This window comes from Leucopleurus acutus (assembly GCF_964270905.1).
Source record: "Leucopleurus acutus genome assembly, chromosome: 9".
Taxonomy (NCBI): domain Eukaryota; kingdom Metazoa; phylum Chordata; class Mammalia; order Artiodactyla; family Delphinidae; genus Leucopleurus; species Leucopleurus acutus.
In genome coordinates, this window is record NC_139144.1 from 52375329 (window position 1) to 52402777 (window position 27449).

Sequence of the window (27449 nt, forward strand, 5' to 3'; positions counted from 1 at the left end):
TGTTCTTTTTTATTTGGTCTAAATGGTTTACATTCACATAGAAAACGTACAAAATGCAAAACATGATATTAAACCAGCCAGATATCATCTACTGAATATTAATTTGGAGGAACCATCATTCAATGTGGTAAGAGCAGAAGTAAGACTGTGTTGGAGCATTCTTTGTCCACTGAAGAAAACCTGATTTTATTTTGTTTCAACCATGGACTCTAGTAAATATCGTGTCCTTTGGAGAGTGTAGTGGATAGCACGGTGTTATGAGCCTAAGCTGTCCATTCAGACTGCCATTGTCACCCTGTACGTCAGTTTCCTCATCTCCTTATCTGCACTGTCTCAGTGTAAGGCTAATACCTATCTCTAGAGGGATGGGGAGGATTAAGTGAGATTTTATGTGTAAAGAAGGCAGCAAGTGGCACATAGGAAAAACTCAATAATGTTCGCTCTTTTGCTTTTCCTCTTTTTTTTTCTTTTTTTTTTTTTCCCTTGGAGCCCAAACTATGCTTACATAATTGGCAACATGACAGCAAGAAGTTGTGGAAAGCCTGGGTAATTTAGAAGATACCTGCAAAGAGAAAACTGAAAGAATACTTTGAAAAGAACTTTCTTCCCCAGACGTTACCATTATTTACCACATTTTATTTTTCTACATGAAAATATTTTCTTTACATGAATTCTTCTTATTATCCCATCTATTTACCTATCTTTAAACTTTAGCCATAGATGTAAATGAAAAACTCCTGGGGGAAATTGCATAAGCAATTACAGGTACATGAAAGTATCATTTGCATCTTGAAATACACTTTTGCTTTGCTATATAGTTTAGTTTTATCTGGCAAAGTGAAAATAAGATCTTTCTTTCAACATGTGCAAGTTCATGCCCTAATCTTATAATTATCACAGAATATGGTGATACACAGTGTGTGAAGTATTAAAATGGGGGGAAAACCATAATCACACCTGTAAATGTTAAATATTATGCTTTAAACTCCTAAATCCTCTTTCCTTTCCTGTTATTTGAAAGAATTAGAATATCCCCATCTGAATCAGTTCAGATTTTACAGGACGTATCTTCTATTTACAGACTGAACTTCCTTCTTTGCACTCTTTTAGGCATAGTCTATGGAAATCTCACAGAGAAACACCTGTCATGGGTAAAGACTAATGACAGGTAGTAGAAAGAAGAACACTTGGAAAATTTTACAATGTGGGTTCCATTTCCACATTGTAAAGATGAATTATCTAGATGATTTAAGATTTTTTACTCTTACTCTGTGGTAATTGTGAATAGAATGTTAATAATTTATTTTCTTGATTATTTTTGCATTCAAATGCAAGAACCTTCACTTATCAACATCTCATCTTATTGATCTTATTCACTAATTCATTCATTTATTCACTCATTCACTTATGGTTTGATTTGATTCAGAAATCAAACATCATGGTCTTGTTTGTGCTAAGCAGTTTTTACCCATGTAACATACAGAAACACAACCCAGATTCATTATTTTTTTTTTACTGTCACAGTTTTAGCCATTTTGTTGTTTGTTTTTGTTTTGTTGGTTTTGGTTTGGGTTTGGGGTTACAAGAATTAAATAAAATATGTAATCTGAAGAACTGTCATTTACTCTATTGATACAGCATCAACATGCTTTCAGTCTTTATTATTCCATGCAAACTGAGAATATGTGCCTTAGTTGATGTTCCCACTTCTCTTTCTTCACCTGGTTATACCCTCCTTTTCCTTCACAATATCATCTTCTCCAGAAAGGCTTACCTGCCCCCACCCTGGTCTCAGGTCTTCAGTGTCACTAAGAGGTTTGCTGTGCTCCTGCAGCACCCCACGCACATCTCTCCCCTGGAACTCACTGCATTATGTTTCCTTTAGTCTCTTCCACTCGTAAGCACCTCAGGCCAAAATAGGAGCTCCGTGTTATTCATCTCTGTATCCGTAAGGCAATACTTGACACAGATTAAGAATTCAATAGGGGTTTCTTGAATTTGGCTAAAATGGACCAGATTATCTTTCTTCATATCCCTTTCAGATTTCAGTGTTACTTGATGAAGCTGTAGGAAGGCTAAATTCCCATTATAACAGCTTCTTAGTTATAGTGCTGTGGCCCTTCATTGTTATGTTTTGCTTTGTTTTTGTTTTTTCTGACCTTTAGCAAAGTTCCTCAGTAATGTAGTAAATGTTATATTCCAATATTCCCCCGTAGAGGACCACATCATCATTGAGAATTTCAGCATGAATCACCTCTTCTATTTTCTTAAGGCGCTGTTTCTATGACAATTTTCTTCATGAAAGCAGGAATTATTTTTTATTTTGGCAGAAAAAGTATAACAAAATCAAGAGTGACTAGATATTTATGAGGTTATGATGTCATAACCTGGTATTGGCCTTGGTGGAATACAATGTCAAGCCAGTAATTCAGGCTAGTAGCTACTTGCAGTTCATGAAATGTGTATGCCTTCCAGCTCTGTTGTAAATAATAACCCAGTAACTGCTGCATTTTGTGTGCAACATATGGCACTGCTGCAGGGAAGTGCTCTAAGTGATAAAAATTAAAGAAAAAAAGGTCATTCACAGTAAATACTTACCATCTGCTCCCAAGCAGGGTGGCAAGCTGCATCATGATGGAAATTTAGGTACTGTTCCTGCCGAGCCATAAATTGTTAAAGAGAACAGATGATATGTATTTTACAAGTCACTCAGTAAACAGCCATTCCTGAGGCAAAGGGTTCACTTCTATTGGGAGTTCTCTGCCAAGGGCAAGAAACTGAACCACAGTCAAAATAGAATTATCCTTCTGCTTTCATCTTCAATGTCAGAGGCCACACTGGTTGAATCACTCCAAATGTCTTCAATTGGATTGCTCATTCCCATGAATAATATACTAGGCTGCACTTCAAAGTAAAGGATGGTCAGCCTGATGTGCTAATGAGAAGGAAATAACATCATAGTATAGGAAGAAGAAAATAGATTGTAAGCTGTAGGTAGAGTGTGATAGACAGATAGATAGATGATAGACAGATAGATAGATGATAAATAGATAGATGATAGATCAATCTGTGTGTGTGTGTGTGTGTGAGAGAGAGAGAGAGAGAGAGAGAGGGAGAGAGAGGGAGGGAGAGGGAGAGGTAGAGAAAAAAGGCTTAAAGATCATATACTGAAATATGGATATTCATTCTCTGAGATGAAAACAAGTGAGTTTTCATCTTCATCCTTCTCTGGAATTTTATGATTTTCTGCAGTGAACATGTATTTCTTATAAAATCAGATAAAATATGCTACATTTTAAGAAATCATGTCAGAAGCAAGGAACTTAAATTCTTCAAGGTGTTAGGTTCCAGGAACTGGAAGAGGTGCTTGTGTGGTGGCTGGGGGAGTTTGAGGTATTTGATGCTGACTCCGAAGAGCCACATATAGCATATAATTAAGCAGACAGGAGAGAAAATATTATGCCAATCATGAAACCCAATAAATGAGGAAAGTAGCAAAATCAAAATAAGCATGAGTATAGGGAAGAGGAACTAAGACAATCAGATTCCTTTCTTTAAAAACATGTTTTATTTTAAACTAGAGTGATCATTAAATTAGATAATCAACCTTATTCACCAGCCTTGGCTCTAAATTACTGTGGGCTTTCTCTGCAAATGGAACCCACTCTCCAAAATGGAAGAATTACTACTTTTGAGAATATTCCATTATGTTGCAAGGTCCTAAAGCAATCCCAAATGGGAAGTTCCCCAAAAAGTTTTGAGTAATGTCAGCACACTTTGAAAGCAGTATTTCTCATTTTTATGTGTGTTAAATTGTCAAACAATTTGTTTTTATACTCACATTCTATAAACCCTGAAAACAAGTGGGAAGACAGAAAATACTGAATGACCACACTTCTCTTCCTTTTCAAGCCTGCCTCTCTGCTCTCAGACTTTAACCTTTGTGACAGACTCGGGGCTTTTGCTGCTCTAAACCTCTGTTGATTCCTCCCATTGGTTTCCTACTATGGGAACCATAACCAGTGCCCACCAGTCGGTGGCCTTTGCTTCCCTAATGTTCTATCAATGCTGACAACTTGAGGGAACCCTGCTGCTGCACTGGGTCTGAGATAATAGCAACAGGAACCAGTATACGACACCTCAGGTCTCCTCACAATGCCTAGAACAGTATCATGCACACACAGTAGCATCTCAATATTGATTTTGGTTGAATGAGTGAAAACAACTTTTCATTCCCATTACACAATATTATTCAATGGCATTCAGAATAAGAGTGTTTTATTTTACAACACACAGTTCTAAAGCAGAGGTTTTCCCCGAGACCGTATCACAGCCTGAAATGAGAAAACAGTATGACAGGGTTCTAGTTCAGTCACAGGAAAGGGGCATTCATTTCTCTTCACTTTAATGCTCCATCTCCAGTTCCTGATTACTTCGAATTTGAAGGTACTTCTATGTTTGCTTTCTGAAAGCAGGATCATCTCATGTATACATATTAGATAAATCTACAGGGTTCCTTCAGATGCCTCTGTGTCTTTAGGAAGTAAATATGTGTAAAGTGTATGTCCTCTAGCTAAATATAATTTATTGTTTTGCACCTTCAGTTTCTGTTGTATCTTGGGAAATTTGTCTCCCCAATGGTAGATTGGTCAGAATATGCTGACATAATGGAGAACCATTCTGGGAATCTGCAAATTTGGGGTTGGCTTGCCAGTATCCAAAATAACTTTAGCATGGCATGAATCATGGTGTTTCAAAGGTAGCACAATTGGCAACCAGTCATCTAATCAATCTTTTTATAGTAAAGGTGAGGAAAGTGAGACCCCAGAAGTTTAAATGACTTTTGAAGAACACTTTACTAATCATTGACAAAATCGGGATTTAACCTCATTATCCTACTGTCTAATCACTACATTATATTATTCCACACAATGAGAGATGAACAGTCGTTACTTCTTTTTAAATCAGCACCTTTGAGATTAGGTTATTTATGAGCAATCCATCCATAGCCTTATCCAGTTTATAAATTCCTTGCGAGTAGGAACTGTGTCTTACACATTTTTTATCTCTCTTACACATTTTTTATCTCTCACATATTAAATATATTATGTAACACTTAGTATCTCTCAAACAAGTATTTTTTGATTGATTACTTGATTAACTGAGTACAGAATTAATGTATAATTAGACAGTAATTTATTAGAACAAATAATACAGTTAGAAAACCAGAAATTATTTTGATATAGAAAGTTTATACCACTTAACAGTTTTTTTGGAGAGGTAATATGAATAATTAAATACATATATTTTATAGTCCCAGAGCTGCCATTTAATAGCTATGTGACCATGGGAAAATTAATTTTTTAAATATCTCTTCCTTCGCATTATAATGGGAATAATAACATTTACCTTATGCAGTTGCTTTAAAGATTAAATGTGGTTGTCTGCATAAGTACTTAAAGTGTCTTCAGATGGTGAATATCCAACAAATATTGGTTATCGTCAGCTGAAAAATGAGCACAATAATGCCTAAACCTTAAAGTTTTTAGAATATAAGTCAGGATATATACGAATGAGAGAGACCTATCTAGCTGGGGAATATTTTTTAAATCTCTTTTTATATGTTCTCTGAAGAAATCAGTGGGAAATGTGTCTTTATCTGCAGGCAATCTTGTGCCATAGAAATAGCAAGCTGCTACAGGAACATTGCAGTGTAAGGAAAAATACCAGGGGATATCCATGATTAAGTAGTTTATTGATGATCAATGAATATTTGTTGATGATAATGAAGATGTATTTTTTCCAAATGGAACCTATGCTTATCTTGTGGGAGGAATTTTTTTAATTCTTTAAACTCTTAAAATGTCATGAAAATATGGAATACTCCTATATCTTTTTACACAAATTTTTGTTCCATGTGATGTTCCACGTGAAACTGTGTAACATAAATATTTACATGAACTGTCCCAGCCCTTAGAAGAAAAGTAGATAATACTCAAAGAAAGGTTGTCAAAGAGAAAATAGTGGCCATAATCTATTTTTTAAATGCTTTTAAGTACAAGTGCAGTTCCAGAAAGATGGAATTTGTCTAACAAGATTGCAGATTTATCTATACATGACTCGAAAGCTTAGCACCACAATCATGATAACAGTGTCTATAAAATTATATCCTAAGTTTTAGGGCTTACACTATTTCAGATAAGTTCAATCACATCTCAAATTATTTCCATTTCCATGGATACCAGAATAAAACACTTTTAGGTCCTTATCATTTACTGGGAGTCTAAATGAAGATCTGTCGGCCCACGTTTAACATGAGGACTTTCATGGAAAATAAAATGCTGCTAAGCTCTCCCAAACTCAAAAACTATGTTGTAATTAATTATGTCACCCCTTTATTTCTTTTTTCAATTAATGTAGATGGACCTTATGGACTTCAAGTTAATTCTGATAAAGGGCTAAAAATAGGGGAAGTGTTCACTGTGGATATTGGAGAAGCGATCTTGTTTGATTGTTCTGCTGATTCTTATCCTCCCAACACCTACTCCTGGATCCGGAGGACAGACAATGTCACATATGTCATTAAGCACGGGCCTCGCTTGGAAGTTGCATCTGAGAAAATAGCCCAGAAGACAACTGACTATGTGTGCTGTGCTTACAACAATGTAACTGGAAGGCGAGACGAAACTCATTTCACCATCATCATCACTTCTGTAGGTGAGTGTGATGTAAAAGGCAGGGATCCCAATGAAACACAAATGCACGATAGCCTTCCTCTACTCCTATTTTATACCTGTGTGGAAGAGAATATCATTGTGGGATTGTTCATATACTCTAAGAAACTCTTTCCTGAGTTAACTAAGCCATGGTTTCTAAGAGTCAAAGAAAGAAAACCCAAAGAATAATGGAGAGAGAATTCAATTGCTAGCTCCGAGGGGCTATAAAGAAAAAGGGAATTCAATAAATTACTTCTAAATGTATATTCTTGCTTTCCTGATTTTACAAACAGGAATATAAGAGAAGAGGTTATTCATTTAAAAGTTTTATATCTACTGTTGCATTAGGTCAGATGAATACATCTCCATTAAATCTGGTTTTCCTATCTGGCTCCCTTCTCACTGTCCTTCACAGGCTTCCCTTCTTCTTTCACCATTTAAAACCTGAAATCTGAAATCTGTGGGAGTTCACAATAGGGGTCTCAACACCTTGGAAACTACACAATTTTGTAAGTCTGTGAAATTTGGCATTTTCTAGAAGTCATCTGATTTTCAGAAAGGTCATCAATCCAAGTAGTTAAGAATCACTGCCTAAAATATTTATGTCCACCAAATTCCCAACTTTCTGAGCCTTCTCTTTTCTCTCTACAGTATGATTTCATTCTTCTGTATGATTTCATTCACTCCCGTGGTTTCATGTGACACTGGTACATCCCAAATCTTTATCTTTAAAGATCTAAAACTGTATTCCCAGTTACCTTCTAAATGTCTCTACTTTCAAGTGCCAGAGGCAGCATCCTGTTTCAATATATCAAAAATGAAACATCTTCTTTTCCCCCAAATTGCCATTCTTTCTGTATTCCCTGTTTAAATGAATGGTCTTAGTATCTACCAACCTTAGCCAGAAAGCTAAACCCCATCCCAGACTTTTTTCTCTTGCTTATTGCCCTGCCTAACATCCAGTCATCGAGTTTCCTTTCTTTCTATCTCTCAAGCCCATTCTCTTCTCTCCTTCTCCCTTCTTCTCCCTTTTTCTCCCCTCCTCCCCCTCTTCCTCCTCCCCTTCTGCTTTCTCCTCTGCTTCCACCTTCTTCTTCTTTTGCTCTGTCCTCTACTGCTACTACTACTACTGCTACTGTCAAGTCCTTCTTAGACTCTTCTTTGCATGCAGACGAAGACAAGCCAGATTCCACCTGGGGACAACCTGGGGACAGGCTTGGACAGGAAGTGGTGGTCAGAGTTTCTATGATTGGTAGAGGAACAAGTTTGCAAAAGGCGCCGCTCATTATACCTTCTGCATTGGTGTCTTCTCTTTCTCTGTCTTTACAGCCCTGCTGCCTAAAATAGGGCCTGTTACATAGACAGAGTCAGTACATGTTTCTTTAATATATAAAGCAAGAATATAATCCTTGGAATTCTTAGGCCAAATTTTGCAGTACTTGGCCTTTGGGCCATGTGCATCAAAATCACCTGGGGAGGTCTAATAATGTATTTTCATTAAGATACCTCAGACCTATCAGATCAGGACCTGGCAGCTAGGATCTTGGATCTGATTATTTAGCAAGCACAACTGTGACACCCACTTGTTTAAGGTGGGGTTTTTTTTCTCCATAGCCTTTTGAATTTAATTTAAAACTTTTAACGAGCCATTGAGAATGATAAGACTATTAAAAATGTACAGATTGATAAATATATGGTAGGTGGGGCCTTCCCAAGACTCCATGAAGTTGAGGGTATTCATATTTGCCAAATCATTTCAGTACATTAGAATTTACATACTGGCATGGTGAGATTTTGTTTTTTATCATATGAAGAAAATACCACACTCTCTAGAAGAGTGATATCCAGTGGAACTTTCTGCAATGAAGGAAATGTTTGATGTCTGCTCTATCCAGTATGGTAGTCCCTAGCCTCATTTGACTTTTGAGCACTTAAAATATGGTTTATGCCACTGAGGAACTGAAGCTTTTATTTCATTTTATCTGTATTAACTTTAATTTAAATGTAAATAGCTACATATGTCTAGTGGCTACCATATTGGATGATGCAGCTCTAGAATTTTTACCTGAATTATGCTTCACTTGGGCAGTAGTTAATAACATATTTCCCTTATAGGTCCCCAAAGCATGTATGTGTTCAGGGTTATATAAATCAGGCACTCATTCATTCATTATTTAACACCTATTATGGGCCAAATACTCGGGTAAGCATTGAAAATGCCATTTAAAAAAAATAATTCCTGCTAACAAGATGCTCACAACTTCATATGGATGGCAGGCATGTATGTAAACAGCTAGCATTCTTTGCTTTCTATTTTACTAAATTTTTAATATGATTTAATGAGCTTTTTACCTCAGTGGTTAACTGAAACATAATTTTGAAACACACCATAATTAAGTATATAAAATAACTTTGTGGCAATCTGGATGTTATCATAGACTTGTTCCTCATGCTCACTGCAAGTGAAAACATGGCTATACTATGTAGGTGTATACTGCAGTGAAGCCTTTCTTACTACCTAAACTTTCTCCATTAATATTTAGCCAAGATACTGTCATAGTATCAGAAGCCCCCAATATTTGATTAAGATCTTACTACCAAGGTCCAAAGACAGCTACACTCTTAATATCAAATAATTACCTTTTGTAAAATCTAAAAAACCTGTTTGACCAGTACAAAGACCAGACATTTGTTATTATTGTAAATAAGAAGAGCAGGTGCTTATTTTTCAGAAGGATTCAATGTTGTCAACATTCATAACCTCTTTGTGGCTTTTAGAGCTGTTTTCCAGTCCCCAAATGTCCACAGATCTTAAACAGCGGCAAATAGCAAAGAAAATGAGTACTATTGATGTGTTTTAAGTATTTGATTTTTTTTAAAGCTTTCCAAATGAATTAATCTCTGCAATGCAGATTAAGGGTACACCAAGCTACAGTGAAAAAAATGGACATCTCTTGTAACTATCAATTGAGCACTTACTGACCATCCACTTTGATGAGCTACCTATATTAATATCTGTGGAAAATTTGAAATAATTTAGAGGGATAAGATACCTGCCTCTGAGATATTTTCAAAACCAAGTTGTGTTTGGCATAACCAGAGTCCAGTTATAAGGAATAGATGAACATTTGTTTTTAATGAGGCAAAGAATGTGGCCAATCAAAAAGCCTCAACAATAAGAAGTGGGAGGCAAAGGGAAAAGGAGTCAAAGATGACTCCAGGGTCACAAATATGGAAATAAAATAACGAAGTCTGGAAATAATCAAAAGTTTTGTTAGGGACTTTCAGTTGGGGAGAGGAAGACTGGAGAATGTGACAATTAGCTCTATGTTTTCCTGCCTGTGTAAGACTAGACCAGATGGTGCCTTCCAGCTCTGTGGGCTATGATTCACATCTAATTTGAGATATCAGTTGACCTTTCTGTATCTTAGTAGAGATATCCTAAAGAAAACAGGGGAAATAGGCAAATTCACACAGCTAGTTGGTAATAAAATAGTATCTAAATTCAAAACCCTTTTTTTAACCACTGTATAAACTGTCTCCCTGGATGTTCTTAACTGAGAATATCAATATCTAAAAGATATGTCACATATATACAAGATATGTCACATATATGTACAAGATAGTGTGTATTTTCTTATCATCGTAACTAACTTCATGCTATATACAAAGATACTCTGGTTTGTCCAGACATGGGTATAATTTCATACTAGTGAGAAATTATGAAATATCTGTAACTAAAAGTAACAACTAGCATATAAGTTTCAAGGAAAGAATAGCAATTAAAGTAATAAATTAGCATTCATATTTTGGAAAAAGAATGATTTTATTACTTTAATTAAAGACTTCCTTGAATGCAAGTGTCCCTACTTTAAAATTTAACTGGGCCTAAATCACTATTGTGACATGCAGTATGTATAAAATGAAAATGTTTATGATCAGAATGCAAATGTTCACATTTAATGAAAACATTCCACCGTATACACTATTAGAGTTCTCAAGAGCCACATGGCCATAGTTTGAGATTTAGCTATAGTAGAAATATTTTTGTACATGATTCTGCAAAATCTATAATTTTTTCATATCTATTTCTATTGCACATCTTTTCATAAAGAAAAGAATGGGAAAATGACACTACTCCTAGGCAGAAAGATAAATTTACTGATTTCTTCTAGCTACCTAGAAATTTCTCTGGTTAAGCTCTCCAGGAGGTGTATTTCACCTTGGACCATGGGATATAACAACTGAGATAAGCTGCAGCCCTGACATCCAGAACCTGAAACGTTAGGTGACATCCCATGAGCATCTAGCATAGAACCATGGTGTCTGTCAGGTGGGGCCATAGTAGAGTGTGGAAATAGCATGCCTCCCCAGTAGGGCACCTTCATTTCCATAGGGACATGTATCAGCGGCTGTAATCAGCTAACAGATTGGATGGGAGAGATCTCAGGACTCCATTCTGATCTTGAAATAGACACGCTGACTGGAGCATACAGCTATCCTGTTTTAGGTGCAGTCTCTCAAGCAGCAGGGTTGCGATGGATACCACACCTCTTGCCTATATTTGCACTTAATATGTTATTTCATTTTATTTGTTTGTCAAAGGAGGGGGCAAATAGCATTTGCACTAGGGCTTTGGTAAATGAGTCAGTCATGTTTAAATAATGGGGAGAGTGGCATGCTATGTGCTAAAGAGTACAAAACTCTCTGAAAGGAGGAAGAATGGGGCTCCTGCAAGTATCCAGAACTGCACTTGGGATCCCTATACATTCTTTGTGGCAATAGGGTCAGAATTTCCCTGCTGACTTATTTTCAAGTTGGGTTCTAGAAATCCATCTCTCTAAAATACACTTGCCTAGAGCTGACACAACGGCAACTGTGCCCCTTGATTTGATCCCAGAGATATCTGACATTTTTATTTTGTGAATTTCAAATGCTGGACCTGGTAAATCTTGTGTGTTCTGGTAGAGAGAAGCAGTGCTGAGCATAGAGAGCCGGGATGCTCTAGAAGAGAAGGGGACCCAACAGGGAAGATCATTTGTTTCTGAGAAAAGGACTATCTCTATTCTTCATTCTCCAGGGAAAAGACACTTGGCCTTTGCCATAGCCAGGGTTTTAAGCTGACAGGTGCTGGTCACCTCAGGGTGGTTCTCTGATGGAGGGCTAACAGAGGCCAAGGGAGAGAGAGGAAAGAGGGCAATAAGGAAGGAGTCTGAAGAAATAAAGAAATAATGGTAAAGGGAACGAGTTGGATCCTCTGTAGGACAGAATGTACAAATTCAGTCATTTTAGGAAACACAAAATAAAAGGGACAAAAAGGGAAAAATGGAGAGGGGAGGAGATGTATCTTATATAGTATGAGACATCCAGTCATTGTATGTTAAACCTATTACAAGGCCTCAGAATCATGGAAGTGCCTGGCAAAGAGCTGATGTATGCCATAGTGTAACCTCAGCATAAGAATGAGAAATACTCTGAAATAATACTTATTAGCATATTTTCAGGTTTAAGGGGGAAAAAATAGCTGACACTACAGTAAAATATTTTTCGTTGTAAAGTTCATTGTTGAAACTGGACTAGAATAAATTAGCATTGAATTTTTTTTTTAGGGACTAAGGGATATTGAATCTTAGTGAAGGCAGTCTGGCTATCAAGAAATGAGAGAGTCAGAGCACATCAAATTTGGTGTTAGAAAAGGTTGGAGGAAAAACTGAATATATTGGGGGCTACCTGCCAATTATGAAAACCATTCTTGGGCTTCCCTGGTGGCACAGTGGTTAGGAATCTACCTGCCAATGCTGGGGACACAGATTCAAGCCCTGGTCCGGGAGGATCCCACATGCCACGGAGCAACGAAGCCCGTGTGCCACAACTACTGTCCCTGCACTCTAGAGCCCACGAGCCACAACTACTGAGCCCGTGTGCTACAACTACTGAAGCCCTCGCACCTGGAGCCTGTGCTCCACAACAAGAGAAGCCGCCGCAATGAGAAGCCCGTGCATAGCAATGAAGAGTAGCCCCTGCTCTCCACAACTAAAGAAAGCCTGCACGCAGCAACAAAGACCCAACGCAGCCAAAAATAAATAAAAATAAATAAATTTATTTTTAAAAAGAAAAGAAAAGCCTGGGAGAAAACTATTCTTTGACCATGGATCAACAGCAAAAAATTAAATTTGCAGTCAGGGAAAATACTATGTTCCAGTCCCAGTTCTAGGACTTACTGACTGTGGTCAATATTTTCGTTTCTCTGAAACTGTTTCTTTATCTGTACCTATAAATGACACTTTAAATTTCTTTATTATTTTCATTATTACTGATATGATATATCTGTACCAAATAAATGGGAAACAAATGTACATTTGGTTTTATATACATATAATGCACATACATTTAATTGTGCATATCTGAAAATTGTGTAGTTTTGATTTTAGTATTGGATCTAAAATAAAGAAATAAGAGAATCCTCTTGATAAGAGTGGTGCCCAAATCATATGCTGTGTCTTAAATCATGCCATTTTATTATTTAGTATTTCTTAACAATTTTTTCTTCTTTATTACTTTGCTTTTGTATCACTGCTTGTGTCTCAAGAGACCATTCTATTTACCTTTATCTTATTGACAACCACAGCAGAGTATGGGTCCTTCTGAATTTATACTTTAGAAGCACGCACCTATATATATGGTCATTTTTTTTTAAATCTCAACAAATTTCAAAAGATTTATATCAAGCAGAGTATGCATTCTAAATAGAGTGGAATTCAACTAAAAAAATCAAGAAAGAAAACTCCCAGGCATGAGGAAATTAAACAGTATGCTTCTAAATAATCTCTAGGATAAATAAGAAATCACAATGAATATTATAAAATATTTTGAACTTAATAATAATGAAAATACTTTTCAAAACTCAGGGCATGTTGTTCAGTTAATAAGATTGTCTACACGTACGAAAGTGGTGGAGAAATTGTTGATTGTTACACTTAAGAAAGTGATGGAGATGATAATACAGATTAAATTTAAAAGATGGAGATGATAATACAGATTAAATTTAAAAGTGCCACATTACATATGGCGAAAAAAAATTGAGTTCTCCCGGTATTCAAAATCTATTTTCCAATTTAGCAAAGAAGTCATTCACATCACTGTTAAATGAAATTCCAATGAATGTCATTGTTGTTTCACTTTGATCTTAGTACATATCAGCCAGCGTTCGTGTTGAAGCTACACTTGTTCATCTATGATGTAAACTATCTCTTTGCTGAATTGGATAGTAACCAAGCATTTATTTGAAGTGTAATTGTTTCAAAGCATAGTTGAATATCACCCACAGGTTGAAAATGCAAGAGTTCAGCAAAAATCAACAAAAGCATTCCATGAGAATCAATCAGATATATGGAATTAACAATAAAGAGTACTGCATATTTTATTATTCTAAATTAGGCTACACATCCTTCATATCAGTAAAATTTATAACTTTTGTATGTATATGTGTGCATATAATTCTTTTTGATACTCAGTTACTAGCATACCATTGGGTATAGTGTCCTATTTACATAAACTTCATGTAAAACTCTTTGGCTGCCTCAAGTCATATAATATCTGAGCAACAAAAGAACTTAAAAACCAATCATTCAGGCCTCCTCCTTTTTACTACTGGGAAAATCCAGACCCTTAGAGTCAAGTGGCTCATTCAAAGCTGCCCAGCTCTTTAGAGAGAACAAACCTGTGAAGTAGGAGCACAGTATCTGAAGAAAGGCTAAGACCTCACACAGAGATCACCCAAATGCTAAAGTAGTTACAAACCTAACGCTCAGCATTCTAACAGTGGGAGAATATAACTTTTCCTACAAATTATTAACCAAGAGAAAAGGAGGAAAAATAACATTTCTAATAAGTTTTGTGATGTTCTGGTCTAGATCAGAACCAATAAATTGCCATTCTAGTCCATTTTATACTACCTTGCATTTATTTCTTCCACCCAAAGCTAAAAGGACTTTACCTTAAAATCTGTTTAAAAGCAATAAATATTACACAGCTATTGTAATCCCATAAAAAGAACATTTTAAGAACACAATTCTCTGAATGCATATCAGAAATTTATAAATATACCATCTGAGATGGTAAAGATTTTTGGTGATGAAAAGCAACCTGCTTAAACTCTTAAGGACTTAAAGGGAGTACAAGAACAGTATTACATGGGAAAATTAGAGGAGATAGCATGATTTCCATGACTTTTTAACTGGAGTTTAACATATATGATCTACACTACATTATGAAAAGATTCTGGGAAGATTAAAAAGTGAAAGCATTGTAGGTAGAAAAGCTGAGAGAGTACATATAGGTCCACAAAGAAAGAAGGGAAAGATTAAGGTTTCATCCTTATCTTGGCTGCTGGAGACATCAGTAGAGGCTTTGTGGTGGAAGACAACATGGTGCAGGCTGGGTATTTATTGCAGAGTTGAGTCCACACCATGTTCTTCACCACACCCAGATCCTCCAAGCTGTTCTCCACCACGGCAGAAGGCAAGTGACATCCCATAACTTTCACTCCCACATTAAACTGGACAGAGACAGGCAACTGCCACCATTCATTTCCACATCAATGTCTGATTCACATGATAACATGGAAGACATCTGTTACTTGCTTTTGTTGAAGGCCACACAACTTTCCACTTCATAGATTAACTCTCTGACTAAGCATGTTATAGTCTGGAACTGGTGTTAACATTGCCATACTTAGTAAGTTTTGTCAAAACAGCATCAAAGTGAGGCAGCAAAGTGTCAAGAGTCTGGGGGCACATCTGGACTCTGCCACTTACTACCTGAGTGACCTCAGGCAAGCCTCAGATTCCCATCTCTAAAAGGGGATGATAATAATATTACCTCCCTAATAACATTGTTGTGAACATTCCATGGGTTAATACGTATCATGTGCTCTTAGAACAGAGTCTGATGTATTATAAGCACTCAGCAAGTGTTAGCTTTTAGCACTATATTTTATATAGAGATATTAACAAAAGGAATGACTTGCAAAACAGTGAATTGTAGTCAAAGGTGGGGCTTTAAATGTCTTATTGACAATCATACACACATTCTATTTTAGGGATTAAAATTTCTTTATTGGTCAAAAATTAGTAATTATTTGAAATGAACACCTCCCCTCTCACACCTTTAACTACATAACACTGCCCTAGAAAATCCACATACCTGAACAATGTTAAAAGAGTGAGATGGAAAGAGAGAGAACAACCTAGCATCTGGGGATGTTTTATACAGTGAGATCCAACAGATCCAAGCTAAATGCTGGTGAACACTATTGAAAAGTATGATATGAGCTATTTGCTACCTCTAGTACAACATATTGGTATTATCCTGGACAGCTCACCACATTTCCAATCACAAATATCCTTAGAGAGTTTAGTATGTATTCTAAAATAAGTGCCTGCCTTCTGTTTGGTCTCACTCAGACTTCTCTCTCTCTCTCTCTCTCTCTCTCTCTCTCTCTCTCTCTCTCTCTCTCTCTCTCTCTCTCTCTCTATATATATATATATATATATATATATATATATACATACATACACATTTGCAGTACTGTACCATTTAGGATTTATTTATTTAGGATCAATTTATTATTGATCTTTAATAAAAATATATTTGTCTTTTTATTTAGGAATAGAGAAACTTGCACAAAAAGGGAAATCATTGTCCCCTTTAGCAAGTATAACTGGAATATCACTCTTTTTGATTATATCCATGTGTCTTCTCCTCCTATGGAAAAAATATCAACCCTACAAAGGTAGGTTAAAATTTTTTTTTTAAATTTTGAATGGTTTTATATGTGCACTAAAGTGTATCTTACTGTGTTTTTTCTTTTTTGGTTTTAGTTATAAAGCAAAAGCTAGAAGGCAGGTAATGCATATGTTTCTATGAAAATAATTTTTCTCTTGAATGCTTTTTCCTCAATGATTAAAACTGACAGAAACACCAATTTGTCTTTTCAGGCCAGAAACCGAATACAGGAAAGCTCAAACGTTTTCAGGTAATGGCTGGGCTGAGAGGGGCTGTTATCAATATTAATGTATATTAATATATATTGTTGATATTGATTATATATGTAAAATGTACTATTTACATAACAGAATTCACATGGGATAACACTAACACTCCCTTCCCAGGATGACTGCCCTCACTTCACAAAGTTCTATCCCTTGTATTAGTTTTATGTAAGTCACACAGGTCTGTAAGATAAGCCTGAAAGGCACTTTCAACTCCATTTCACAGGCAAGAGAACTAAGGCTCAGAGAGCCTGTCACTTGCCCGCCATCACTGAGTTCTGCTGAATCCTGTTCCATTGATCCTCTTATTATTTTGAAAATGCCCAAGGGTTCTCTCACTGTGTCAGTTCCTAAAGCAGATACAGTGCTGGCAGCTCCTTCCCAGGGAGAAGAGGAAAGGGAGGTCCCACAGGTTTGCTGCTTCTCTGTCCCCAGCGGTGCCCCTCACTTCTGACTCCCTACTGAGTTGTTATAAGTTAACAGTGGGGCTTTTGCTCAGGCCTTGGAGTCAGAGGAGCTAGGTTTCCATCCCATCTGTGCCACTTTCCCCCAATGTCACCTTGGGAAAATTAATTATTTTTCCTGACCTCAACTCATCTATACAATAGAGATCATAACTTCCCCTCAGGGTTGCTCTGAGAATTAAATCCAGTAATGTAGGTGGAGTGCCTAATACAATGCCTGGATGCTCAGTAAACATGGGTCTTCTTCCTCTTGTCTAGTCCTTTCTCACAAATGATAAACCGTCAAGAGTTCAGAAAGGCCCCAGAGACCACCTGGTTCCTCCCAACCACCCCATTCCTGTCATTTTACTGATGATAGTTTAGGTGACATCGGACTTGTTTTCTGTTTTGTATGTATGGGCAGCAATAGTTGCTTATTTATTCTTATTAGTCCTGGGGGACTCTGTTAGATCTAGCAGAGTACAGTAGATATTATGGGTGGATTAAGAGCTGCTGTGATTGACAGATTGAAGCCTTGGTGTTTATAAGTGTCTGGTAACTGAGAGTTACAAAGGACAAGGCTGCCCACATGTGTTTATATAATATATATATATAATATTATATTATATATAAACAGTGTATTAATATATAATACACTGTTTCCACATCAGACTTTAAGAATAATTGTCCCAATTCAGTTTCAATTCTGAGCTTCAACAGGAGTGATTTCCAATACGATTTAGTGGCAGCATGACTATAGGGGAATAAGAAATGTTAAATTGGTTTTATACACATACCACTTGAAGCAAACCATGAAGATAAGTTTTATAAAGGTTTTTCTAAAAAATAGCAATAGCAATTTGAGGCATTTGGTTTGTAAGTAGTATTTGTTTTCCATTTCAGGCCACGAAGATGCTCTGGATGACTTTGGAATATATGAATTTGTTGCTTTTCCAGATGCTTCTGGTGTTCCCAGGGTTGGTTTTCCTAGTGGCCAATTAGCCCAGAAGTAGCATTCTGCTTCACCAGAGGTGTAAGCAGCATTCATTTAGCATGTGGGCAGTGTGGTCAGATGGCTGCATTACCCTCAGCAGTGTTTACTCACTCTGTAATGAATGACGTTGCCGGATCTTGGGAGCTAAAGCATCTTTCTCAGCCTCTATCAATAAAGCTAACACAAATAAGGAAGTTACACGAATTCATAAACATTCTTTACCTGGTAAGCTCAGGGAAGAGGGAATTAACTAGGTTGAAGGTCAAGAGAAGTGAATAAATAGGGGACCAAGAGTCCCTGGTTTAAATAATTCTGCATCACTTTGATGACTGCAGCCTCTCACTTCACTGACTCTCTCTGTTGCTCAGTTTCCCCTTTATTTCCTCCTCATATCTCATGAGAACATTACAAAGACAATTGATTATACCCTTGAAGGTACCTTATGCTCTTCAGAAGAAAGGTACCATATAAACCCAAAGTATGCAGGTACATATCTTTATTTTTTCCTAAACGTGCATGGGATGTGAGAGCGGGAACTTTTATACAGTTGAAGCCATTTTTTTCAGTCCACACAGACAAGGTCTTTTCAGCAATCAGTTTTGTTTAACAGGCAAGCAGAATGTTTCTCTGAGCTAATCAGCTCATTAATATTTTTACAGATTTATGTACAACCGATCTTTCCTCTGTTTCCGTATTCCCCTATGATAGTTCACTTAAGGAAGGGGCCAGAAACGGACTACTTGCCTCTGGGCATTTTCATTTTCCTTTTTAAAAGAGAACTATCAATATTTGTTGTTAGGGATTGGTTACCTCACTTGTTCAGAGAATTCTATATAAGATTCTAAGGTTCAAGCAGTAAGTTACCTGGCCACAGGCTTTAGTTCTCAAATGCCACGTGAGTAATGGAGGGGGATTGATTGGATTTCATCCACCTATGGGTGAGTCGTAGCACCAGTGCCCACATCATCACAGATGAAGAGAAAAACTGCATTGCAAAAGCTTTGCAATGTCCTATTCAGTCTCACGCAGGATTGGCTCACCCTTCACTTCTACAACCAAAAAGACAAAAATAAATATTTGGTGGATCAGTTATTTCAAACAGCTCCTCACCATGGCAGAAAGCACCCCTCTCAGGTGTGGCTTTTAAATGGGAAAGCAGGAAACTGAAGAACTAATAAGACTTAAAAGTGAATTTTGAAGTCAGTTTTTATTCCTAGGAATGCATTGGAAAGGAGTGAGATCTATGTAGGAAACTTTAAATTTAGCCTTGCAATTAATCAGTACTCAGTTTCAAGATTTTATTGAGAGGACCTCTATCTGCTCAAAATACTACAGTTCTAAAGAACCTGAGGCAGAGAAATGAGTGCTTGATTACGTATCAGAAGCCCCGCTTATATCTGTCGTAAGTAGAATAACTCGACTTGGAACTATGCCCATCTTCAATGCTGAAAACTCCTGAGGAATCAGCTGAGGTCCTTCATTGGCAGTTCCAGGTGCTTTGGGAAGAAGTGAGAAACCAACACCAACAACCCATGGAGCAGAAGGACCCGGACATGAGTAGGAGGATCTGTGTGAGAAGCAGCCAGAATGGCAGTTATGTGTGAAGATTAACAGCTAAATGCAACGGTTTTGAGAAGAAAAGGAATAATAATAACATTACCAAGATCTCAAAATTGAAGTTAAGAAGGGAAATAAATTGATTACTAACTTTTTGAGTTTTTAAAAATCAGAATCATCTTTGAGTTTGTCGTGATACATGTACAGATGCATACTCCTCTTCTCTCTACTTACTGTACATTTCATTGCCCATTTAGCACTTCTTTCGGGGAACTGGACAGAAAGCAATGGCATGAAATGAACAAATTTATTACTTGCTAACAGGTCTAATATTAGGTTAGTTGAGTAAGTTAGTCATTATCTATAGATTGCTTTTATCATAGCCCCTGAACACCTCTATACCAAAGAAAATCAAGAGTTGAACTTAAGTAAAAACTCTAAACCAAAATCCCCTTGACACAAAAATGATAGGATAAATCACCTATTCCGTCCTAGGATAAATAGCCTAGGACTGCCATGAGAGCTTTAAGAAGTAGAATAGAAACAGGCAGTTTCCAGAAAAATCTAAAGCTAAGATATTCCAAAGTAACCTAGCAGGTCAAATGAGATAAAGAACTCTTCAGATGATTTATCAAGGGCAAAGAGTCCTCTAGGTGGATCTGTATAAATATAAAGGACTGAAAGTGGCCAGACGTACGATGAAAATAGAACGAGTTTGGGAGGAGGAGGGGAACCAGACTTTAGCTAAACACTGTTGGAAAACAGTGTTTACAAGCATAACAGTATCAAATATAAGGAATAGGAGTTAATGAAACATGAATGCCAATTTCAATAAAATACATGTTGATTTTAACCAGACAGACATACACTACTGTACTTTCCACATACATCCAAGCCTTACTTTTTAGAGCCCATTACTGCATTCAAACCAAAACCTCTTCTTTTGTGTGTTCTGTATTTCTTGGTACTGTCTTTAATAACTTGCAATGTGATGAAGGCTTCTGCCTGTAAGTTATCCTTTTTTTCTAAACCACCCTTGCACACGTGATTGGTGATTAGTGTCAGAAAGGTAAGACTGAGATGTAATATAAAGGATAGTAATATATGCTCTTTGATTCTAAGCTATCCTGATATCTTCTCTTTTGCTATTTTTTTCTACTATATTTCCTTTACAGTACTGCCAGCTTTTTTCTTAAATGGAGAAAAAAAGTGATGGTTTGTCCAGTTATTCCTCTCTGACCTCATAGCTATGCCACTGCACAAACTACCATAGGGCCAGTGCAGGGAACTGTAGCAAGGAGGAAATGGATATTGAAGGGAAGTTAAATAGTTCTAATTTTCTAATCTTAACCTCTTCCAGTTGTTTTCAACTATGCAACGTACTGGGAATACTATTACTAGTCTGCCAATCTTTTTAACGTGCCACATTTTCTAGATGCCAGCGAGATCTGTTCCAGCCTCTGATGGTGTACCAGGGCAAGATTTGCACAGTACAATTTACGAAGTTATTCAGCACATCCCTGCCCAACAGCAAGACCATCCAGAGTAAGTATGAACTTGCATTTGATGATGCTACGTTGAAAGGACTCAGCATGCATCCCCAGCTGTCCCCAGAGTTTATTGAAAGGCTCAGAAGAAAAAAATATTAAAACAGGAAATTATAGTGTCTGTACATTTGAACACACTTTCCCACCTGAAAATAGTTTTAACAAATAAAACAGGCTAACACACAAGTATCTTCTGGGGCCAGTGGACCAGATGCAGAGCTCTAGAATCTAGCATTTCCCCCAGGGAATCCACATCTTGGTAAGAAAGGGGTCTTTAGACCAGTTCTCAAGCCATCTTGGTTATCTTGATGATTTTCCAGTGACTGTGGTGGTTTTAAAGCCAGTGATCTATCACTACAAATAGGACCAGGAAAAAAACAAACCTGCAAAATGTGCCCAACAGTGTCACCATCAAACGCCCACCTCTCACAGATTCAAAGCAGTCTACTCCCAAGTGAATAAAACCACTGGCCTCACACCCAGAGAAGTGAAACTTAAGCTGAGGCCAAAGCCAGGAAACTGCTTATCCAGTTAACCTCGGGGCTGACACCAAGCAGTCGCCTTCCCTTCCCATTTGTGGAAAACTAAGCCTACAGCCTTTTGAAATAGTGAAATGAACTTCCCTTTTTTGTGGGCTGTAGCTGGCTGTAGCTGCCTGCAGGCATAACTGCCACAAATCATCTTCCATCATTTCTTTATTTGTCATTTATTGACTTTGAAAAGAACATCAATAACCACACACAGGAACTTCCCCTTTGGCAAAAGAAACACTTCTAGTGAAGTAATTCATGCACACCTCTGGGTAAATATCAAAAATAACAGCTAGGATGAATGCATGGGAAACGGTCTTCCGGGGAGAAGACCCAGTCCTGGGGGTACTATGCAGTCATTTAAGGGCTAAATAAGTGGCGAGAGCACCTCAGAGGACCCCATCAGTGCATTCCTTCTTGTCTCAGGGAGCCTGGAGAAAAGGGAATCAGGTTAATTAGGAGCAGACTCTGATGGAACTGGGAGCTTCTGGTTTGAAAAGAAAAGAAAATTGCTTTATAGCATTATGTTATTAATCTAATAGAACACAATAGTGGAATGTTATTCCATGACAGTTAAAAAAAAAAAACCTCTCTAAAATGATATCTAATCCTCTTTACTTTGGAGAATAGAAAATGAAGGGATATTTTTCTTTGTTAAAAATAAGGAATATAAAGAATTTTGGGAGTATGTCTGCTTCCTAATTTTAAGATTGTATCCAATCAAAAATATTACCCTATTTAAATTCATTTGTTTTTCTATATGTCCTTTATTCTATGTATCTATTTTTCCAGTTAGCCTGCAAACAAACCAAATGAAAACTTGCGGTTTATCTTTTAAGACTCCTAACAATGAAATAAATGATGATTTCAAACTGTGGAATATGGCAGCTATAATTTCAGAGCACCAAATAAAGTGATTTGGTGGGTTTTGCAGGTGAAAAAAATGATTCCTTAAATTAAAAAAAAAAAATCATCCTCTGAAATTAGACTGCTTTCAGACATGAGCAATGTATCTACAATTTCTTGGGAGTATAAAATTTGATTTCAGAAATAAACTTTGAAAGTTAAAAATAAAGCAGAAAAGCTCTTTTTCCAGCACATAAAGGACTATTTAACTGCTGTTGAGAACATGCTCTTTCCAGGGGCAGTCCATGCAAGAACTCCCTCATACTCCCAGCCCCAGTGCCTTCTCCTCCCCATCTCCATAGCTTCTCTCTTCTCACCTCCTTCTGCCCCATCTTCTGAGGAAGTTGCCCTTTGTGTGTCTTTTCTGGACTTCACCTCCATCCTGAGATGTCTTCCCTCTCTGAATCTGCCTTTCTTTCTCTGTAAGACTGTCTCCCTTCTCTCTAATATCTCTTTAAAATTTTTCCTCCTCTTTCTCCCTTCCAGCTCATCCTAAAGAGGAGCCAACATTTTTACAAGTGTTGTTTTCCTTGAATACAGATGTGTTACCTATTCTAAATTTTAAAAACAAACAAATAGAATATTTTCTCTTTATTTCATTAGAAACTGTTTTGCTCTTGTTTTACTTACAATCAATCCACAAACATCTCCAGGTCATTAACTATGTCCTAGGGACAGAGATTAAATAAGACTCAGTCTTTTAAAGATTTCATAGCTTAGTGGGCTCCTCTTTGCTTATTTTAACTAAAGATCAGTGATCCTCAGTAGAATAAATATTCCTCAATAGAATAAACATTCCCTAAACATTCAGAGACCCTTTATCTTTCCTATGGTTTTATTCTCTAGGTCCAATTAAATTCAAAGATCAATTTCATGAATAATGCAGTATTATAGGTGGTTAGTGAATCTCCCCCATTCCCAAAGTAAATGTGCCAGGTCTGGGTGAAGAACTGTAATTTCCTGCTTTCTTTTACCTCTATTTGACAGTTGGTTCTGAGATAGAAACACAGCCAAAATTTTTTTCCTTTGGCTCTTAGACTATTCTAGCAGTGTTGTTTTCATTACTACATGCATCTATTACCTAACTGAACTGGTGTTTAACAAATTGGTAAGTTGGCCTGTGTTCATATTCTGCTACTCAGCCCAGTTATTTGTTTATTGAACTTATGGCTACATTTATTTAAATGCTGTCTGTTGACCTCATTAAATGCTCTTGGCACAGTTTGTTTTGAACTCGACTTGCTCACAGGACATCCAAGTAAGTAAACCTTTTAGTTTCAAAAGGAAATTATCTACAGAATTTAGTGATTGCTTACTCTTTATACTTACTGGTTTGTAAATGTAATTTTCTTAAACTAGTTCAAAACACTCATATTATTTGCAGCTGTGGAAAAGAATAAAAGAATTTAAGGTTCTTTGACATGTAGACCTGGAAATCTATAGAACATTTTACACCTCTCTTTGCCAGGTGAGCATTCATGGGCAAAGCAATGCATTGAAGCGAAATAATGAAAGCACATATTGAGGAAAAACAGTGAAAATGTATATTCATCCGGCATCAGTGAAGGAATCAAACCCGATACCTCTTACTCATCACTCCTTTTAATGCAGAATAGAGTCATTTATAAAAATCAGACTGCAGGTTTTCCAGCATACACACAATGCATTGTGCTGCAGAGGAGCATGGTGGGGAAAGAGTTCTCAGCGGACAGTCTTTATTGCCCTGACGGAAGGAAGAAAAGGACGGGACTTTCCAATTACTTTTTTGGTATCGAGTTTCCTACAACGCTCAATTAATTCTAATCTATATGTTCCATTTCATCAGCATTGACACTATCCTATCTAACCTACAAATGTGGAAACCTTATATTTGTAAAAATTTCAGCAGGCTTTGTTTTATTAAATTCTCATTACTGTTAAGATTGCTGTATTTTTTTATGTCATTCCCAAACTTCCTTCTTGCTATTTGTACCACAGAATAATAAAGATGATTGTCACAAAAGCAAGACTGTGCCTTCTAGGTTGTCAATCACCAATGGTGTTTTTGAAAAGACTTGTAAAATGCTGAAGGAAATGACTTAGAGTCTTATTTTTATTTTTGTTCAAAGAAAGATGGATTCAAATAAATTATTCTGCTTTTGCTTTTATATGGCCTTGATTCTTTGTATTTTAGAGTAAAAATTTTACATAAAATAACATTATAGAATTAGATTTTTTATCCTTATTTCCCAATGTGCATCATAGAGAGCTACTAAAATAAGACTCTTGCACTCACATGACTATTTACTTTCAGGCTTGAATTTTTTACTTTATTGAGTTGTGGATTCTACTTGTATATTGCTGTAGTTTAAAAAAATCAGTTAGAAACTAAACAGTAGAATTAAAAAACACCATTTTATAACCCCCAAATGAAATAACTGATTCAGATAACAATTATCATTAGTCAAGACTGCTAGATAAAAGGTACCAGATAAAACTACCAAGGGTTAGGTTGCAGAAACTCTGTGAGAGAAAGGTGATCTGAGACCTAGAGAGAAGCAGGTATACAGAGTGGCATGGGTAACTCTTCAGGGTACAGTGAGTCCCAGGGAGTGGGAATGGAGCAGTCAGTCTTGTAGATCTTGAAGATGAAAGATTATGTCAATTTATGTTTACTGACATTGGCTACAGACACTCTGACCTGCCAATGCCACTCTTTAGAATTTTATTCTGGCTAAATAAAGGTAGAAACAACCTAAATATACAACAATGGGGGATTTAAAAATGACATTAGGTCCATAAAATGATTCACCTTGCAACTATTAAAAAAGAAGAAATATGATTATATTTTCTGACTTTAATAATAGGCCATTAGACGTCTAATGGCCTATTATTTTATAAAGGAGAAAGAAATCAAAAGAGTAGCATTTCTTGCAAATCAAAACTACAGTGAAGTATTACCTCACAGTGGTCAGAATGGCCATCATCAAAAAGTCTACAAAAAATAAATGCTGGAGAGGCTGTGGAGAAAAGGGAACCCTCCTACAGTGTTGGTGGGAATGTAAATTGGTGCAGCCACTATGAAGAAGTATGGAGGTTCCTTAAAAAACTAAAAATACTTACCATATGATCCAGCAATCCTACTCTTGGTCCTGTATCTGGAGAAAACTCTAATTCTAAGAGATACATGCACCCCAGTGTTCACTGCAGCACTGTCTACAATAGCCATGACAAGGAAGCAACCTAAATGTCCATCAACAGATGAATGGATAATGAAGATGTGGTATACATATATATACAATGGAATATTACTCAGCAGTAAACAAAGAATGAAATAACACCATTTGCAGCAACATGGATGGACCTAGAGATTATCATACGAAGTGAAGACAAAGACAGAAAAAGACAAATATCATGATATTGATTATATGTGGAATCTAAAAAAATGATACAAGTAAACTTATTTACAAAACAGAAATAGACCCACAGACATAGAAAAGAAACTTATGGTTACCAAAGGAGAAAGGGAGGGAAGGGCTAAATTAGGAGCTTTGGATTAACATATACACAGTGCTATATATAAAATAGATAACCAACAAGGACGTACTGTATAGCACAGGGAACTCTACTCAATATTTTGCAATAACCTATAAGGGAAAAGAATCTGGAAAAGAATATATAATATATGTATAACTGAATCACTTTGCTGTACACCTGAAACTAACACAATATTGTGAATCAACTATACTTAAATTGAAGAAATAAAATTTTTTAAAATAATAAAAAAGAATAGCATTTTTTAAAAACGTATTTCAAGTGAACCACTATATTTATACTATACCTCCCATATTTTCATAGAAGAACATGGTGAAAGGAAAATTAAGACTAAATCTTACAACCTACCCTATCTTCTTTCCCGGTTTTCTTTCTCTACCACCATTATATATTTTTCTGCTGGAAAAGTCCATCAGTTCCACCACAAATATTCTTCTACATTTGGTAAAAAGAAAAAAAAATTATCTAATTAGAAAAGGAATCCCTGCCCATTGTTAAATATATATATATATACAATTAAAATCACCTGTAGAGAGTAGATCTGAAATATTCTCATGACCAAAATAAACAAATGTAATTATGTGAGGTGATGGATGTGTCAACTAACCTTATTGTGATAATTATTTCACAATATATACATGTACCAAATCACCACACCTTAAAGTTATACTATGTTGTATGTCAGTTATATATCAATAAATCTGGATAAAAATGTAAAATCACTTGTAATCTCACCTTCCAGAAGTAACCTGTTAGCAGTTTCCCAGGTTAGTTATGCATACGTTTATTCCTACTCCTTCCAGTTCCAGAAAGGATTTATGGTAGCTCATATAAATGCATAATATAACAAGATAAAATACACCCCCAAAAATAAAGGTGATAAAGAAAACAGGATGAAGGAAAAATTAGAGTTTACAAAGGCAAGGCGAAAGAAGAAATGAGGTTAATAACTAGTATGATGAATTTCCCTTCATCTGAGAGTATTGTTTTATACCACTGAGATCATGCGGCATATACAGGAGGATTTCTAAGGAGGGGCCTCTGAACTGAATGCGATTTGTTAGTTGTCAGAGCCAAAGAAAGGGTGAAATCTTACTGCAGGGCTAGGAGAGAGCAGGTCAGCTTTCCCAGTCACCCAGTCACCCCAGATACATCTGTCTCTGCCCTCCT

The 27449-nt window shown here is 36.5% G+C and overlaps 1 protein-coding gene across 3 annotated transcripts in view; it reads left to right on the plus strand.

Moving 5' to 3' along the window:
- Window positions 1-24702, plus strand: part of HEPACAM2 (HEPACAM family member 2) — a gene marked incomplete at both ends in the record, with an annotated part of 47920 nt that extends 23218 nt beyond the window's left edge. For 2 of the 3 annotated variants that reach the window (XM_082846784.1, XM_082846782.1), the window contains 6 exons: window positions 6421-6717; window positions 16384-16509; window positions 16598-16622; window positions 16715-16752; window positions 18115-18188; window positions 21198-21311. In XM_082846784.1, the coding sequence (XP_082702910.1) occupies window positions 6421-6717; window positions 16384-16509; window positions 16598-16622; window positions 16715-16752; window positions 18115-18188; window positions 21198-21311 (674 nt within the window). Of the gene's footprint in view, window positions 1-6420; window positions 6718-16383; window positions 16510-16597; window positions 16623-16714; window positions 16753-18114; window positions 18189-21197; window positions 21312-24213 lie in introns of those variants that run through there. The other variant, XM_082846783.1, reaches the window with a different exon arrangement.
- Between the last annotated feature and the right edge of the window lie 2747 nt (window positions 24703-27449).